General features: G+C 32.1%; 1 protein-coding gene across 1 annotated transcript; it reads right to left on the bottom strand.

Moving 5' to 3' along the window:
* Positions 1-1323: 1323 nt before the first annotated feature.
* Positions 1324-20594, bottom strand: LOC132733103 (uncharacterized; the record flags this gene model as incomplete). The annotated part of the gene is given in 9 exon segments (XM_060719699.1): positions 1324-1469; positions 3818-3979; positions 8950-9122; positions 9925-10075; positions 11931-11997; positions 14344-14386; positions 15219-15329; positions 15649-15696; positions 20500-20594. Coding segments are annotated over 8 exon segments (893 nt in total), but the record flags the coding sequence as incomplete, so codon positions are not given.
* Between the last annotated feature and the right edge of the window lie 359 nt (positions 20595-20953).

Consider the following 20953-nt stretch of genomic DNA (forward strand, 5'->3'; position numbering starts at 1 on the left):
AATCACAAAAAAAATAACAGCGATTATAAAAAATGAAATTTTTTAATTTTTATTATAAATGCAAGAATATAGTTAAGAATGTTAAGAACTGAGTTGGCTAAATTTGCAACTTTGAAAAAACAGTTTCATCCATTGATGAAATCTGTTATTTTAGTATTATTGTATTGTAAATTTATGTCAATAAATGGCATATTTATTAAAGTTACATTTAATAAATTTCATAGAAACAGAAATAGCAACATTTCATTAATAAATTTGGTTTCAGATCAACTCCAGGTCCAGACAACCAAAATGAGTTTTATGAGCATACAAATATGCAACCTCATTGTGGCAAATTCGGAAGTACAATTTTTGTTTGCATGAGAAACTCCGCCTTCAGATCATCCGTACATCAATGTTAAATCAACAAACATTACTATAAGTAGCAAATCTAATTTAATGGTATATTTCTGCATTGTAAGTTATTTTCATACAAATTTAATCCTTTTTATGAGATGATTAATTTTTCTGAACCCCAGGCCTAGTGCATCGTGAAGTTTAAACGGTTAAATTGCATTTGCATAAGAAAATCTTATATTTGCTGTATTCCAGATAGCAACTATAACACTGTGACGTGGCGCATACACGAGTTGATTATAGTCTTCATTTGCATGTTAAAATTCGTATAGGAACTTTAGTGTTACCGTGGGGTTTTCCATTTTAAATCCTAATTTATGAACAGTATTTGATGAGATTTATAAGGATACTGTTAAAAAGGTTAATGAAACTGTAGAATGCTTGGTTTTTAGGCCGACGGCAAAAATACTTTTACATATTTATTTAATGTAGCTTTAATCTACATTTCCTGAAAATATTCAGTTCCTTTCGTTAGTTTTAAAATTATTGCAAAAATGCTACTGGAGAAGTTGTTAAATGTATAAGGCTGTAAAATATGAAAACAAAACCATGCATTACAATACTCTGTTACACTCAGCAGCATTTTTTTCCTCTACTTTGGGAATGGTGCCGGTACCAGACTGATTGGGAAAAATGCGTTATTTTGACTTAAATTGGGATTTTTTTCATGCATTTTTTCAGCTACAAATAAGATTAGTCATCATGAATAAAGATGGCTTACAGCTTACAAACTATTGAGTGGTGATTTACATGAATATATTGGATTTACATGATTTCAGAGAAATCACTTGGCCTTGTGGCAATTTTGAACAGCCATTTTGGGAATTTAAAAATTGAAAATTGGGAATTAATGTCTATTTTCTATTGGGAACAGTACCGTTTTAGGGTAGTAGTTATATAAAGAAAAAAACATACTGTACAGCTTACCCAATTTCTGCAGCTGGTAAAGTACCAAGCTGACTGGCAGTAAAACCACACAAGATTGATCCAAGCATTGTGATGTCTTCAGATGTCACAGTTGCAAGGTTAGATAAACTTTTAACACCCATGTATCTTGTGGCCAAGGCAGATAACTGGAATTACAATTTGTAAAATTAATCTAAGATAAGAAGTGTATATCAATGTTGTAAATAACAGTTATTTTAAAAGACATACAGGAGCTGATTTATTGATTTTCATAGACTTTAAGATAATCAACCTGTTTCATTTCAAGCTTCTCATATATTTGATCTTTGACATTGAAATTTTAACCAAGGGTCTATAAAACTGAAATGAACGTCACTCTTTTTAAAGCACAACAAATTTCTATTGCCTGTAATCATAAAAAGTGAATATCAGCTATAGGGTTGTAATTTATTCTGATTATTATGACACCTCGCAACACAAATTATTTATATTTTATGTTGTATAATTGTATTCACCAATTGTGACAAAATCATTTTGAACTGCTGCAAGCAGTGCTTTTTTTTTTTGCCTTTGTTTTTAAATTACAAAATCATTTTTTCATCATTTTTATTATAATATTGTCTATCAAACATAATTGTTCACAAGAGCCATGTTAACATGGCCATCCCCCCCGAATGTGTTTGCTCATTGGAAGAATGATATGTTACAAGTAGAGCAGAATAATTTTATTTTTTTAGAGGTCTTTTGGTAATGAAAACTGATGGCTGAAGTAATTACAGATTTGAAACCTATGTGAATACTGATGGCTGAAAATAACAAAGGGCAATAACTGAAAAATAATGCAGGGTCGGTTGTCGTTCTTGTGTGCTGCACTCCTTTTCAATGAGATCTACCCACCTATGAAGTTTCAAGTTGATACCTTTAACACTTTTTGAGATAAGCTCCGGACAAAAAGTATGAAAAATAACAAAGGGCAATAACTGAAAAATTATAAAAGGTAGAGTTATCATTCTTGCGCACAGCATTCCTCCTCAATAAGATAAATCCACCTATGAAGTTTCATGATGACATCTCAAAGACATTTGAGTTTATAATGCTCCTTTCTGGTGGAAAATTAAGTATGAAAAATAAAAAAAGGCAAAAACTCAAAAATTATGAAGGGAAGATTTATCACAACACACCTCCTGAGTGAGATACATCCACCTATGAAGTTTCATGTTGATATCTCAAAGGCTTTTTGAATTATGATCTGGACAAAAATTACGTTTGAAAAATAACAAAGGGCAATAACTGAAAAATTATGCAGGGTAGAGTTATCATTCTTGTGCACTGCACTCCTCCTCACTATGATCAATCCACTTTTGAAGTTGCAAGTTGATATCTCAAGTACTTTTTGAGATATGCTCCAGACAAAAATGTCGGACAGAAGGATGGACAGACGGATGGACGGAAGGACAGACAGACGGATGGATGGAGACTAAGTTATATTTTGAGTTTCAAGTGAATACCTTATATAGTAAATACTTAATGAGTTACTGTCTGGACAAAAAATAAACTTGATATGTATATTAACATCAAATTGACAAAGTTTGAACCCCCACATTGACTTTGACCTAAGTCGTAGAAACCAGAGTCTTGTTCGCGACACCATACATCTATGGTTATTTCATATATGAAAGAAAAATTAAAAGCCTTTCATGCATACTAAAGTTTCAGAGCGGACACAACCACAACCTTCTATATTTATATAACATAAAAAATGACAAAGTTTGAACCCCCTAAGTGACCTTGACCTTAATAGTAGAAACCAGAGTCTTGTTTGCAACACACCATACATCTATGGTTATTTTATATATGAAAGATAAATTACAATCCTTCCGTGCATACTGACGTTTCAGAGCAGACACGACCACCACCTTCTATATTCATATAACATAAAAAATGACAAAGTTTGAGCCTCCACAGTGACCTTGACCATAGTGGTAGAAACCAGAGTCTTGTTTGCGACCCATCATACATCTATGGTTAATTCATATTTGAAAGAAAAAAATACAATCCTCTCATGCATACTGAAGTTTCAGAGCTGACACAACCACCACCTTCTATATTTTTATAACATAAAAAATAACAACGTTTGAACCCCCACAGTGACCTTGACCTTAGTCTTAGGAACCCAAGTCTTGTTTGCGACAGCCCATACATCTATGGTTATTTCATATATGAAAGAAAAATTACAATCCTTTCATTTGATTTTAATATGCCACCCTTCGGGGCATAAAATTAACAAAGAGCAATAACTGAAAAATCATGCCAGGTAGAGTTATCGTTCTTGTGCACTGCACTCCTCCTCAATGAGATCTATCCACCTATGAAGTTTCAAGTTGATACCTCAAATACTTTTTGAGATATGCTCCAGACAAAAATGTTGGACGGAAGGATGGACGGACAGAGACTATTTCTATATCCCCCGCCGCCTTTCAGCAGAGGACAAAGACAAATATATCCTAATTCCTACCTCTGTAGAATTCCATTCTCTTAGAATTCCAAGGGAAGTAACCAGTCCATTATCAGCCAAAGGGAGACAACTCAAGTCAGTCTCACTAAAAGAAAGGGCAACAACTCCTAGATTCACTAAATCTATTGTGTCCATGTCACAAACATTAACCTTAGACAATGCCTGAAATGAAGAAATTCATCATTTTAATTTATCTTACATGATTACAATGTGGTATATACATAAAACTATAAAGTTCTAATTATAAAATAGCAGAGCCCAAGCTTACAGACACTTATTTTTACTGAGGTGCACACTCATATGCCGGAGAAGACTTCCTCCAAGCATTAGAGTCTGAATATCTCTATAATGACCTTGACAATGTCAGTGTCATTTAAAAAAAAAAAAAAAACACACAACAAAACACACACAACAAAAATGACTTCTTAAAAGATCCTTTTGAAATAGTTATCAAATAAAAACAACGGAAACATTGTCACAAAATATGCCCGTCACAAAAGCTTTTGTCAGAGATGTTTGCAATTAATAATATATGCATATACAGTCAACTATCGTTATCTCGACATCGCTTATTGATATTTCGTTATCTTGATGAAATTTTGAAAGTCCCGATTTTCTTCCTTCTTTATCTATATTGGAAATATTTGTTTATCTCGATATTTTTATTTCGATATTTTCAGTATCTCGATGTACAATTTCAGCCCCGACAGTTATTTTCACACTATTATCCTTTGTTTATCTTGGGTAATAGTTTTCTTTGTCTGTTCCCTTCAGACGTGTGAAAAACACAAACTAGACGATAATTGCTCAATAGCGCTTGCCATAATGATGATTGTTTGTAAGATGTTTAGCTGTTTTTATCTGTTTTAATCTATTTAGGGTGTTGATTGACTTATGTCCAAAATGAGTGAATATTACGTTCTTTATAAATATTCGAACACTGTATCAATTCATTATGACTTTAGATGTAAATGAAATAGTGAAAGTATAGCAACACTATCGTTGCAATATTGTTTCACAACATGACACCACCAAATCAATCAGGGGTCGAACAACATCGAGAAAGACCCGGTAAAAAACCCGGGAGGATATCTGGATCAACCACCCTGAAAACAATGTTTTCACTATAATGGTGTATTACTGAGTAAACCTCACTATGTGTTTTTATCACAGAAACCGGTCTTTTCGCTGGTAAATATCCGCTAATGTTACTTTGTTAAATATTGACTAGGCCTATGAAAACAAGACATGGGGATATCATAGTTCATTTGACATAAGGTATGCACAGTCATGTCTTTTGTAAAAATCAGTTTCTGCCTTATTCAAACCCTAATATGTTTATCTTAACATTTCGTTATCTCGATATTTTTTGGACGGTCCCGATGACTTCGAGATAACGAGAGTCGACTGTAGGAGATATGCTCTGGGCAATATCTGGATTTTGGATTTCTTTATAGTCTAGTGACCTTGACCTTACATGTGACACATTTGTAGTCATGATAGTTATCATTTGTGTTACAATCCATCAATAAATGATTACTAAATGTACTGTCCTAGGATGATAACTTGAGCCTTTGTTTACATAACAAAGACCAATAACAATGCGAAAAATAGGTTAGGCAGATCAATGCCATAATCTATAAAAATGAAAATAAAACTACTGTTATCATATGTCTTGTTAGCGCAGTAGGTAGAGCAACCGTGCCAGTAATGAGTTTATCCGTACAGACAGAAGTTCGACTACTGGTACATTTTTTTTTACCTCAGAACAGTCAATTGTTTGACCGGTTTTATGCATACATGAATATGAGATCGAATATTTTATTTCACTGTGATCAAAAAATACAAAAAGAAAAAAGAATAGAAATAAAAAATAAATATATACTATAAAATATATATCATAAGAAGAAAACAAAAAGGAAAACGAAAATAAATGAATAATTATAATGATAAAAAAAACAGAGCAAGAAGAAAAACCTGTGGTTATAAAATGGCACTACTTGGGGTTCGAACCTATGAGAACAAAACTCTAAAAGTTACAAATAATTTCGATCTACCGACAGAGCCATAACGGTAATACGCAAACGATACTGTAATAATAATGCTATATAGTATTTGAAATTGTAAGTGTTTACTTTTACGATATCGGATAATAATCCAGATAACCCCGTTTTTGGACTTTCCCATGTACCGTTAAGACCAAATTATCATCCTAGGACAGTACACAAACTTTGACCTCCCTATGTGACCTGTACTTTGGTAGCAGTGACCTGGATTATATGCACAATACTTAGCTTCACAATGGTAGTCATGATACTGACCATTTGTGTTTCAATCCCTCAATAAATGATGACTAAATGGGCTGAATACACATTTTCATCTGAACTTTGACCCCTATGTGTGACCTTGACCACAGGCACTTGAATTTTGCATGTGACACTCCGCCAAGTTATATTGAAATCCTTCCATGCTTGTAGAAGTTTTTTTCTGGACAAGTGTTTGTCAAGAACCTTAAAGTGTGACCTTAACCTAGAGACCTTATTTATGTGCATGACACTGCTTTTTATAGTGGTTAACATTTCTGTGAAATTTCATTAGAATCTCTCCATATCTGTAGGAGATATTCTATGGACAAAATCTCTATATATTATCATCTTTAGTGACCTTGACTTTGCATATATTAACCTAAAGTACATGTTTCACACACATAGTCATGATAATGACCACTTGTGTTTCAATCCCTCATTAAAAAATGGCTAAATGGTCTGAATACACATTTTCATATTTTTAACTGAACTTTGACCATATGTGTGACCTTAACCTTGGCTGCAGGGACATAAATTTTGCATGCAACACTCTGCCTTACAATGGTGAACATTTGTGCCAAGTTATATTAAAATCCCTCCATGCAAGAAGTTTTGCTCCAAACAAGCGTTTTTAAATGACCTCTAAGTGTGACCTTGACCTTTTATCTATAGACCTGGTTTATGTGCATGACACTGCTCATTATAGTGGTGAACATTTCTATAAAGTTTCATTAGAATCCCTCCATATGTGTAAGAGATATGCTCTGGACAAAATCTTCATATTTTATCATCTTTAGTGACTTTGACCTTTCATATATTAAATTAAATTACAGGTTTCACAACCGTAGGCATGGAAATTACCATTTGCGTTTCAATCCCTCAACAAGAAAAGCATTGATGCAAAGCATCAAAGGGCGTCCAAGCAAGAAATGCAGCAAGTGAAGATGAACTAGTACACATATGATGACAAGATATTCTTATAAACTACCAGAAATGTATACCACTTATGAATGAGCGGACGAAAGACATTGTTCATTATGATCTTTGATTGGCATGCTAGAGATTAGAATATTACTTGTTATTTCTTTATGATCGTGGTTATTAATAGCAACGGATATACATGTATGCAATCATTTATAATCCATATGTGTAACGCATGATCAACACGTACCACACATTTGTCCCTTATTATGTACATGTTATCGCTATTAGCGAAGACCCCCTTAAGGTATCTGTTCACACTTTAAGTTAGTAAAAATATGACACTGGTTATATTACCATGTTGATCATGTTGAGCATAATTGTTTATTATACAATAATTGTAATATCTATTAATTTTGATTTAAAAAAAATACAAATTTTATGAATATTGTTTTCTTTTATTCTTTTTTGTGTTTTATGTGCTATTTTAATACTGAGTTTTTACTACTCTTTTTTATTAAAATTGTAAAATAAATTTTAAGAATTCAATTGTCATATTGACCGACGATTATAAGTAAAAGCTTAACTGAAAAAAGTCAGTAAATTATGGTTTATCTTTCAATATATAATATGTTTATTCTTAAACCATGTACATGTACATTGTATTTTTCTTTATCATTTTTTAAATTATCGATCAATTGAATAATTCATAAAATCTAATTTGTAACTTTGAATAATTCCTCGGCATCTTTACTAAACACGGATAACAAATTGAATAATTAAATAAAATGTTTCAAAGTTGATAATGTCATTTTAATACCATAAAAAATGTACTTTTTCTCAATTATTGTACATATCACGGATTTATATTACATATAAATCCGTGTACATATTTATTGTTTTTATCTCATATAGATAAAATGAAACATGCTATTGTTGTTTTTTTCCAATTGTAACGATATCAAACATCTACTCCAAAATCGGGAGAGACCGGACAATAAACGTGTGGTACTATTCGCCGGTCACTAGTAAATCCTGGTCAAAATAGACCGGGAGAGACCGGCATTTACCGATAGGATTGATAAAAAGATATATCTATAAATAGGTTTTTGGAATATTTAGGTCATCAACTGATCATTCTAGGATACATGTACAACAATAACATACCATGACATGATAACCGACTGTGTACTACAAAATGATAAATAAAAAACCCCGAAGAGCGCGATTTATTGACGGAAAAGGTTATTTCATTTGTAAATGTTTGCATTGCGAAAATTCATTGTAACATATCGCGACATTTCATTCTTATTTAATAATCAAGCACCCTCATACCGATCGGAATTTTCGGCTTTTATTATGACCGACTAAAAGGCTCGAGAAGTTGCTGTCGCCCTTTCACAAAATCTGATCTCATTCCATAAGAGCGCCGCGCTTCGGCGCGGACGCCAACAAATGATAACTAAATGGTCCAAATACACATTTTTATCTGAACTTTGACCCTATGTTTGACCGTGACCGCAGGAACCTTTACTTTGCTGTGTTTGCATGTCCACCTCACAATGGTGAACATTTGTGCCAAGTTATATTGAAATCCCTCTATACATGTATAAGTTCTAATTGTGACCTTGACCTTTGACCTGGTTTATGTGGGTGACACAATTTTTCATAGTGGTGAACATTTCTATAAGTTTCATAAAAATTCCTTAATGTGTGTAGGAGATATGCTCCGGATAAAATTGTGCTTGCCACCCATCCGCTATAATACGACCAGTTTTTCAAATGGGCATATATAAACATCTCATCAGTTTTAAATCTTAGCTTCTATAACTGATAGAAACAAAAATTAGATAAGATAAATATGTATTGGTAATCTTTATAACTTGAATAATTTTTCAAAATTACCGTTTTTGCTTTAGAAAGCAGGGCATCCCTTTGATTACTTTTTAAATCTGTCAGTTTCCCAATATCTGGTATACAATCAATAAACTCTGCAGTACTCATTGCTGAAATTTCTGCTTCTGTTGCAGTAAGAAACAACATTGGTGAAGAGCGTATCTGTGAGCAGGTCCATTCAACTGAAAGTAAAGAAATATGCCTTTTTTCCCCTGCTAAAATTCTATTTTTGATTTGTACTGGTAATACTGACTGCCATCAGTATAAAATAACACCAGCCTGAATTTGTGGACGGTCTGACATGACTCAATTTTGGATTCTGTATAATATGTAACGCCCTACATTTAAATGAAGGCAAATGATTTTTAACCTATGATGCGACCAGTGCTAATTACTGGTAGGACCAGCCAGCATATACTACAACAAATTTTCAACTGTCAGGACAATATTAAAAAATATGACTGAAATTTCTGAATTCTTTTGATAAGAATAGATAAGAATAGATTAGTTGCAGCAATTGTTCTCTTCATATACATTATGTCCATATTTTGCTTTTCAAAATGAAATTATATTTTGTCTAATAAAATCATTCCATTTTCAAATTCTTTCATGGTACATTTATGTATCTAATCACCACCAACTGGTTGAATACTCATCCATTTTATCAAAGTATCATATCTGCTCTGTGTAAACATTTAATGTGCCAGATATACCTAGTTTCTTTAGCTAAAAAAAACAACAAAAAACAAACAACCCAACCTCAGTTGATATCAAATTTCAGATGGATAATGTTTCAAAATACTGGCAAAAAATCCCAGGAAGGTCATGTAACAACCCTTCACACCTCCCTTTGCCTCAGCACATGCTCTGAGTATTTAGCCTTTAAAATTTCTAGTCTATTTCAGAATAACACTGTTTATTATTAATTTATCAAAATAACACACAGAAAATATTCTGTTTCATTTAAATGTAGCTAAAATTTACATGCAGTTCTCCTTTTCCTGTTTTTTGCTGGAAATGTCTTTACACTTGTTATCTCATGATCTTGTAGCGCTTTCACTTTATCAACATCAATTAACTTTAAGGCCACCATTTCCCTTATGAATAACCCATTGTCTGTTGTCAGATTTACTTTCTGTAACAAATGTACATGTATGATTATTATGTATATGGCAAAAAAAAAATACTAACCATCATTCATAATTCATTTTGTAGGAAAGTACCCTTTTGATATGGCCATGTGTTTTCTAGTCATTAAGCAGGCCATATGTATACAATAAGTCATAGCATTGCATGCAGTGATCATGCTAAAGCTTGTCTCTAAAGGGCAACCCCTTACATGTAGTATCAATAACCAATTTTTATAAATATCATAAGTAAGAAAGGAGCATAACTCCAAAAATATAACTTTCAGAAATAAGACCTGTGTCTTTAAACTGTGCCTTATCATGACTAACAAGATTTAAAATCATTCTACTAAGTAGGCAATTTTGACAAAAATTCTGAGTCAAAAGGGGGCATAACTCATATATTGCTTTCAGGATGATGGCCCTTGTTTTACTACTGCACTTGTCCTGATCACGTGTTCCAAGTTTCTTGTTAATATCTTTCATAGTTTATAAAGCATTCAACTTAATGAGCAATTTTGACAAACTTAAGTTAAAAAGTGGCGTAACTCCAAAAATATATATGTCCTTTATAATACAACTGCCTCTTGTTATGATGAACAAGTTAAAAAGAGGCATAACTCCAAATATATAGCTTTCAGATTAATGCTCCTTGTCTTACAACTGCCTCTTGTTATGATGAGCAAGTATTGCAAGTTTCTAATTGATACCTTTAAAACTGTTTGAGTAATGGGGTATTAGGGATGTGCGGTATTACCGGTATACCGGTATACCGCGGTTTCGTTCAGACGCGGTACGTACCGGTACGACCCCTAGGAATACCGGTTTTTTAATATATATAATTTTACATAATATTTTTATAAGATTCGGACGTTATTTACCCTGTAATCTGTGTTTCAACCTAAATTAAAGTGGAATTCCAAGTCTATTTTTAGAGCAGCAGTAAATGCACAGTATAATACTCTAACGAATAATTAGTAGTGGAAAGGTCGGATCGTTTCCCGGTTGTTTTTCATATTTATTATGTAGTGTAAATACATTTCATACGCCGACATTTTTATAATTTCTATATATCATTCTTCATTTAAATGCATTAAAAGGGGACACCCATGTTAGTGCTCAGTCTAAGGCTAGTAAACATGTTGACGTATTGACGAGTGGCGACAATAACAAAACGTAAAGCATTTAGACATAGCCCAACTTGTAAACAGCTCATACCGTCATGGACGAATTCACCACGGTCAAAAATCCAAAGGGGAAATCGGATATTTGGAGGCATTTTGGGCTCCAAAAGTCTGTTTTTCTAAAATGTATTGTGTTTTATCAAAATGTTTAAATATTCTTATGGCAGTTGGTCTTAGTTTGCATAAGTTAAACATTAAAAAGTGTCTTCATAATACCGTGGTACATACCGCGGTACACAGGTGAAATACCGCGATATACCGTGGTACAAAAAAATTGGTGGTACCCATCCCTATGGGGTATTGGGCTACATTAAAGATTTTCAGAACAATGCAGCGATCATAATATCTCAACTTTTTCTTCAAAACAGACAAGCTTTTATTTTAGATGTAAAAATTATCAAAACATCCGCCTAGTATAACTGTTCATCATAAGGATTTAAGGAGTATATTGAAATAAAGTGAATAAAAAAAAATTATTGGTAAAGACACAGTATAATGGTTTGATTGAGTATCATGTATCATTGTATGGCAATCTGTATTAGAACTGTTGATAGCAGATACAAAGAGTTCTATCTTAAAATTTATATATGATATTCTTCACCTTTCAGGAACTGTATAAAATTGAAATAAAATTCTTTTTTTATTACATTTTATTTAAAATTACTTAAGAAATACTCACAATTAAATTGTCAATTTCAAAACAGCCATCTTCAAATATTCTGTTTTCTTCATCTGTGAACAACTTACTACAAATTTTATAACTTTTAATAAATTTTTACATTATTTCACTCTCAAGTTCATAAAAAAATATGAAATGTATTATAACTTATAATTGATTTTTTACTCACTAAATCATATTAATAGTCATAGAACTATTTAATTAATTGTCCTTGCAAATCTTCATTGGAATCTTAATACTTTGAAGATGTCAAAATATAAAATATTGATATTATTAATTATGAACTTTTAATGGTTAATAAATATTTGATAAACACACATTTAAACTATTTTAAAAAATACATAATTATCTCAGTTAAAATATAATTTGATTAAAAAATGCCGACATTTTCTTTACATAAAAATTTAACTTTTTTTTGTGTAAATATTTATGTATATATTGTACGAAAAACATCTTAATCACACAAAGCCATCACCTCTGTAAATAAAGAATATTCTTAAATCACAGTAGATAAACAAAATCACTATCATGCCTTCCAACCCTTTACAATTCAATTTGTATATTGCAGGGCGTCAAGTGAATTTTGGTCCTAAAAATATAGGACTTACCTCTGAAATATAGGACCATTTTCCCAGAAATATAGGAATATATAGGACAAGAAAAACAAAGAAATTCTGAACTTTAAAACTTCCTCCTCCACCCACTACACACTCCTTTTCTTTACAAGTTACAACAGGTTTAACAACTTTCAATACTTAAATAAAACTATGACAATTAATAAAGTAACATACTTGGAAAACTAACATTAATCAGTAAATGAAGCACTAGGCACTGTTCTGTATCTGTGTCCATTCATATGCCAAGATACTTACTTTTATCATAGTAGGTAACTGTTAAGCAGGAATACTAACTACATTGGCCTACTGTAACATACATTTGACAACCTGTTTGATTAAGATGCTTGTGTTGCAACAATAAAAGGTCAAATGCTGCTAAATTAATCACACTTATGCTTCTTGGAATGAGATGAATGTGGCATACTTCATTCCCCAAATGACTTCTGCATGTAATACATCTTTATTAGGTAAAGCATAAGTTAGTTTTGGTAAACCAACAGCAGTACCTGAGATTCCTGACCTGACCTTTCACTCTCTGCTGTGTTTGAAGATGCACTAGGCTGTACTTTGAATGTTAGTTTAGTCTGTTTTATTGAAAGAATTTACTCACTTAATTTCTCGTGTTGTGACCATTTCGCATGGTGAAGTATTTGATTAATTACACAGTACAATATTGTCACATTTGATCTCTATCTTAGAAAGGGTACACCTCACAATATGGTCTGAACTACCTTTAACACACCATGACTGTAACTTTTTTCAATTTGAATTTATTTCAGTTAGCCACAGTTCCTGAAACTTTGTTTTATCCATAGGCATGTTTACCCTTGTTAATGATATACTATGCTCATCCTTGAGTAAAAATTTTAATCACAGAAATTTATTGAAATCCATGAAACTTTAACATGAATAAAAAAATGAATGAACCATGTACGGGAAGCTATCTATTCAACAGGTCAAGTTGACCTTTTCTTTAAAAAAAACTATAGTTTGAAGAATTTTAAACATTGCATAATTATCTACTTTGTGTGAAGTCAAAACATGTTTATTTATATTTATAAAGAGACTGTGTAGCAATAATAAATATTTTCTAATAACAAATTTGAGCATAGAATATCTCAACCTGAAACAGAATACTTGTTAAAATATAGGACAGCTTCACCTGCAAAAAAGTTTGACTTCCCTCAAACAAATCCAAAAGGTAAAACTGGATTAGCTGGGCTGGACAGGGTCGCTACACTTGAAAGAAAGACGGATTTTCAAGTAAATGTTGCACATAATATACAAACAGATGACACAAACTGCTTATAATATACAGTACTGGTTTTGCTCCATAATCCAATATTTCTTGCTTACCACTAAATATAGGAATTTATAGGAATTTCACAAAAATATAGGAATTTTCATGGAAATATAGGAATTTATAGGAATTACACCAAAATATAGGAATATATAGGAATTTATAGGAAACTTGACGCCCTGATATTGTCCTGCTATAATTCAAAGCACCTGCTACTTCCAATCACTTTCAGTCATTGAATTTAAGATTTTGAATTTACTGGCCCGAATTCCAGTTTTGAATTTATTCTACTATATATTTAACTAAATTTTCTTAAAATTTACACTGGCCTGAGGCCATGGGCCACCGGGCCAGTGCTAAATTTGATGACTGCACTTTACCTTTCATAGGAGCCTAACTGTTTTGGGAAAGTAGGAAGTAGACCCTATATCGACTGAAAATGCTAAGGAACTATAAATGAATAAAATAAATAGATAAAAGGGATGTTGTATCTTACCGGGAATGGTTCCGCTGCTTTTCCCTAAATAGTCTGCATTTTTCTGGAAATATGAAAAGGAGACAGTGAGAGAGATGAAACTCTTTAGTGTTTACAAGATTTAATAGAAACTATTTCACCCAAAGTGTTTATATACAGCAGCTGTAAATCATGAAGGGGGGGGGGGGGGACTGATTTTATTTCCAAAAACAAGTTATTTCCCAATAAATGTACACTACCTTTATAGCAGTCTGCCTTTTCCAAGTTTACAAATAAACTATATTCAAATTGAATATATGTTCATAACATTATGTTAAGAAAATTGAAATACAAAGAACTGTTAAAAGCTTTGCTTGCATTTTTTTTATATACACCCTGTTTATGGGGCAATGTGATATCATTTCACAATGGTTAACAAAACATAATGGTAGCATGCATGCCTAACTGAATGATGAGATAGCACAAACTCTTAATCTGCTGAATTTCTTAAATGGACTTTTCCAATTTCCATTTTGGAACAGTCCGTTTTCCATTTTAGGGGATATCAAGGTGAGAATTTCAAGTTGGCCAGCCAACAGTATAGAGCCTGGTCAGACTGCATGGATGTGCAGACTGGCCTGGCTCTATACTGGTGGCAAAGACTGATCACTTTGGCCTTCAGCATGGTAAAGGCTAATTTCTTCAAATGTCGCTTATCCTTTTTATGACTGAATTATATAAATAAATTAACAAGTTTAATTTAAGCAGCATAATATTTCAGTGATGTTTAAAAATTTATTATATCCACAAATTATGGTACACAAAAAAATACTGTTGGTCCCAAAGTAAAAAAAAAAGACAGTAATTAATCAAGTTTTTGTAAACTGGTTAAAAGACCACATTAAATGTTAAATTACCTGTCAAATCTGCAAGAACTTTCTTAGAAATTGTATAATTCAAAGGACTGTTTTTTTCTCCTACAAGGTTGTCATCTTTTACAATACTTCCACTAGCAATCCACAGTAACACTGAAAGATAAAAAAAACAACAATTAAAAATCAGAAATAAATAACCTAAATTGGTAAAGATTCCCCTTTTTTTCTTTTTTTTTTTTAAGCTTTTATCTTTCAAAATTAATCCAGTGAAATAAACTGTGAAATAAACTTTTGTTTTATTTTTTATTGTCAAAGTCTCAAACTTAGTCCTTAAAATTGAATCTCTTCAATACAAGGCTTATTTGGTAAAAATTTCTTTAATACACTTTTAGGCATAATTATTTGGTACAATTTCTTACTCTTGACATGAAATATCCTCTATTTATTATAAGGAAAAGATTTAGTATCTTACATAATGATACTGTTGATGACAAAATAAACCCTTTAGCCATAGCACAATCTGAAATAAATTTAAAGGATTTTAATAATCATGATTGAATTGGCTTAAGTTTTCTCTTTTATGAAGTTTATAAAGATACTATTTTGTCAATACACATGCAATATTGTTATTTGAAACAAGTTTTCACTGTAAGATTGGTTTGTTGGAAAAATTTGTATTTCAGTATGGAAAAAAATGCAATCAAAACAATCATCAGACAAAAGATTACTTAAAAATAGGTAAATGGTTATCAAATTGTTACCTTTTTACTTTGTGATAACTGATAAATATTGAATAGAACTTTAGTATCATTAGCAGTAATGGACCATTTACATATGTTTTTTACTTTTTATTGATTGCTTAAGTCATTCCTGGTATTAAGTACCTAAGGTAGATCATGGGTAATGGGCACCATAAGGAACTGTAAAATTGACAACATTATCTAAGGACAGTTATATGTCTTCAAGGTAATCTGTATGCAAAATTTAACTAAAATTTACTTTGTGGTTTATGAGTTATGGATATATTTCTGAACTAAGACTTTGCCATTAGAAGGGCTTATTTTCCGAAATGAGGAAACTCTAAATAATCATTAATATCATCATTATAAAAAATGTTTTTCTATTGTTCATTGTTAAGAAACAAATAATGACATTCAGGTAACAAATTACACAAGCAAAATGTTTGTTTCTAAACAAAATGTTCTTAATATGTATAAAAATGTTACCCTACCCCACCCACTTTAAACACTATTGTTACCATTTCCCTATCTAAAATGCCTTATTCAAAATATCCCTTAAATTTACCATAATGAGGGGCTGTTTTCAAAGCTTGCCTAAATTTTTTTAAAGGTATATTGGTTGATAATGCGAAATATAAAATACATTTACCGTGTCGTTTTTATCTTATTAAACTTTGAAAATATCTGGTATCATAAATTTGCTATAAATTTTGGCATTATTTAGCAAATAAATACCTACAATAATTATATAATTTAAATCAAACTCTTTTTCCTTCCATAAGGGTTCAGAGAGATACATAAGTAATGTTAAAAAGAAAGAAAGAAAAAGTTGCCCCTTCTGGGGTTTGAACCTAGCCTATTTGAATACTCTTCAAAGTGGAGCAAATGCATTACCTTATAATGGTCTACCTTAAAAACAAAAATGGCTGCCACTCATATTAGGTTATTTACAGAACTAACTTTTTGATGTATACTGGTTGGAGAGATAACTTCGACGCATAGATAACCCCCGACACTTGGTTCAATTTTTTTATTTATCTATTTAGCTTGACTTTTCGATAAGAATAAGAAGAGCTATTGTAGTCACCCGAGCGTCGGCGTTTGTGTTGGGGTCGACGTAACCACTTATGTTACAGTTTTTGTAATACCTCAAATATTTTCAAAGTCCATTGACATATGGCTTTGAAACTTTGCACACTTGTTCACCATCATGAACCCAACCTGTAGCATGGAGAAGGTAACTGTATCAAGCATTTTGACAGAATTATGCCCCTTTTTCGACTTCCTGTAGATTGAAGAGGTTACTGTATCAAGCATTTTGACAGAATTATGCCCCTTTTTCAACTTAGAATTTACGTTAAAAATTTTGTAATACCTCAAATATTTACAAAGTCCATTGACATTAGCTTTGAAACTTTGCACATTTGTTCAACATCATGATCCATACCTGTAGACAGGAGGTGGTAACTGTATCAAGCATTTTGACAGAATTATGCCCCTTTACTGACTTAGAAAAGTTTGCCACCTCAGATATTTTCATATTCTATTGACATCTGGCTTTTAAACAAGTTGAAATTTTATACTCTTCTTTGAGAGCATAATAGGACTCTCTCCAAGGCCTATAACTGTAATATGGATTTAAAGAAAAAATTTGCCCTTTTGTTAACTTAGAAAATTTTACATTATCGAGGCTCTTTTACTATCAAGCACTAAGAATAGTTGAGCGTTGCTGTCCTACCAACAGCTCTTGTTTTGTCAACAAACAAGCACATGGTCACCTAGTAATAAAGGAAAAGGACAGTAATGAGATTTTTAAGTTTGGTAAACTTTTAAATGTGTTTATGTTGACCACAATTTTTTGTTACAGAAAAAGTCCACAAACCTAATCTTTTTACTTAACTTCCACACAGTAGTTAGAATCGCCTTGAACACAGCCTCCCTACTTGGGGAAAATTTCTTTTTTAAAAAATTGTTGAATTATCAAGAAGGCATAGATAAAGCATATAAAATGTAAAAACAATTTATTTATTCTGATTTTCAAGCTAGTTTTTAGTTTAAAATTTAATTGTTGACTTTATCTACAGTCCAGGGTTAAAAAGACCATGTTTCGGACACCTTATTCAAGACCTTAAGGAAGTCCCAGTTTCCATTTCAACAAGAGCCATGTTATCATGGCCATCCCTCGCCACTGGAAGAATATATATGTAGTAGAGCAGAATAATTCAATTTTAAGGTGTCTTTTTGTAATGAAAACTTATGGCTGGAGTGATAAAAGCTATTGAAACCTATGTGAATACTGATGGCTGAAATAAGTTTTAAATCTTCAAAAAGCTTCTAACTGAAAAATAATGCAGGGTAGGCTATCATTCTTGTGTGCTGCACTCCTCCTGCACTGAAATCTATCCACCTATAAAGTTTCAAGTTGATACCTCTAACACTTTTTGAGATAAGCTCCGGACAAAAATTATGAAAAATAACAAAGGGCAATAACTGTAAAATTATAAAGGGGAGAGTTATCATTCTTGCACACAGCATTCCTCCTCAATAAGATCTATCCACCTATGAAGATTCATGTTGACATCTCAAAGACTTTTTGAGTTATGCACCTGACTCAGGTGAAAAATAATCAAGTATGAAAAATAACAAAGGGCAATAACTCAAAAATTATTAAGGGTAGAGTTATCATTATTGTGAACTGCACACCTCCTGAGTGAGATCTATCCACCTATGAAGTTTCATGTTGATATCTCAAAGACTTTTTGAGTTATGCTCTGCACAAAAATTAAGTATGAAAAATAACAAAGGGCAATAACTAAAAAATTATGAAAAGTAGAGTTATTATTATTGTGCACTGCATACATTCTGAGTGAGATCTATCCACCTTTGAAGTTTCATGTTGATATCTCAAAAGCTTTTTGAGTTATGCTCTGGACAAAAATTAAGTTTGAAAAATAGCAAAGGGCAATAACTCAAAAATTATGCAGGTTGGAGTTATCATTCTTGTGCACTGCACTCCTCCTCAATATGAGCTATCCACCTATGAAGTTTCAAGTTGATACCTCAAATACTTTTTGAGATATGCTCCGGACAAAAATGTCGGACGGAGTAAGGATGGACAGAAGGACGGACGGAGACTATTTCTATATCCCCCACTGCCTTTCGGCGGGGGATAATAAAAGGAAATTTGCATATGTTTATAAATGTTTGAACTGAACTTTGTTTGGGTGGGTAAAAATTTAAAATATACACAAAAATAAAAAATCTATTTAAAAAAATAGTGATTTAGTGTCGAACTCGAAGTTATCTCTCAAACCAATACTGGAAAGCTATTTTAATACTGGTAGTTAGATATATTTGGGACACTTCAGTCTATATTTTTGAACACAGAACGTTAGATTGATGAAATAATGCCTAATAGTTTATCAGTAGGTTCACATTTCATAAAATTTGCCGCCATTGCTGCCCTAATTATCACATGACTAGCGAGAATTTAGGTTCGGATACCTTTGCATGACATTTGGTGACCCATGACCAAAATACTATTTTTTATTAATTGAAACATGGCTTTGCAATTATGAATAATGGTGTATTTATTCAATAACAGACATTGTACCAAAAACATTTTGGATTTATATTGTTTTGAGTGATGATTCATGAATTATTTGTTTGTTTCTATTTAAAATCGTACACTTACTAAAAATAGTGTATGGTCCGTTACTAAAAAAATAGATGCTAAAATTCCCAAAACTTGAAAGTCCCGCGAGATTTCATTTGAAAGCAGACTCCATATTGGTAAGCATTTTCTACATAATTCCCTAACAAATGGTTGGGTACACAATGTAATTGAAGTTTCATTTAAAAACAAAACATGAATTGATTCGAAATTGATTTGTTTATCAAATGGTATTTTTATTTTTACCCAAATTTGATTAATAAGGGTGATTTTAACAGGTTTTATGTACGGCACTCGAACTGCCAAAATTCTGGTACCCTTTGCAAATAGGGTTGACCGATAACTTTACTGTCACACAACGTCAAAATAAAAGCGACATATAAAGTTACGAAAGCCAGAACTAGATCCCAGTATAGTTAAATTATTGGAAAATTGTTATTTTCATAAAACAAAAAATGGTAGATTCTACAGAAAATAACTATTTTATCCTAGATTTTTTCTGTGTTATATGATGGCGGGCCTAATAAGGTTTACATTCCCGGTAGATAGTACAACCAGGATACAATTTTGTCTGCACTCTCCAAGAGAGGCTGGAGTGGGGTGCAAGGCACCATGCAGATGAGGTCATATCTTGTGGAAAACATACCAGTTCATTAAAACACAAACGAAAATTGAGTAGAAATTCACTTGAATTTTTAAGAAAAAAAAAGCACTAAAAATGGGGGTGTGCGGAACCGCGTCCTGCAATGTCCTGTGTGGAACCGGGATACACTGACTCTAGCTATCTCAGAAAGATTGTTTAGTTCTTTGGGGCCAGTTTTTTTTATCAATTAAAGAAAAAAATGGGTTTTAAATGGACATTAGAACTTTTGTGTAGAACTTAAACTAGAAAAGAAACTCCGTAAGTAACCTGTTAACAGCAAAAGTACTTTGAATACTATATTCCCGCCAGAAATTTCTGAGAAAATAGTTTGTTGTTGTTGTTGTGACGTAAATCAATGTCTAAAACCCGTATTTGACTTTAATACCGGATATTTATCAAATCCGCGGATATGACCAAAAATAAGGAATATGACTTGTGATATTGAAACATATTTTTGATTTCTTTTCCTTTCTTACTTTGATAATTTATAATAATAAAATAATATTGCATGCAAAATGGACTCATAAATAAAAAGAAATATAAGTTATATTAGTTGTACCAGAGACGTTCTATATAAAATCCATATCCGTAGCAGACAGAAGCTACCGAACATGACTCTTCTTTTCCAACTAATCTTTTTTCACCTAATTTCTTGCTATGATAATATATAATAATATCCATCTATTCCTGTATTCTTCTGTAACAATTATTATATAATTAC

This window comes from Ruditapes philippinarum, unplaced genomic scaffold (genome assembly GCF_026571515.1).
Source record: "Ruditapes philippinarum isolate M1 unplaced genomic scaffold, ASM2657151v2 ctg8246_1_1_1_1, whole genome shotgun sequence".
In the NCBI taxonomy this organism is placed as follows: domain Eukaryota; kingdom Metazoa; phylum Mollusca; class Bivalvia; order Venerida; family Veneridae; genus Ruditapes; species Ruditapes philippinarum.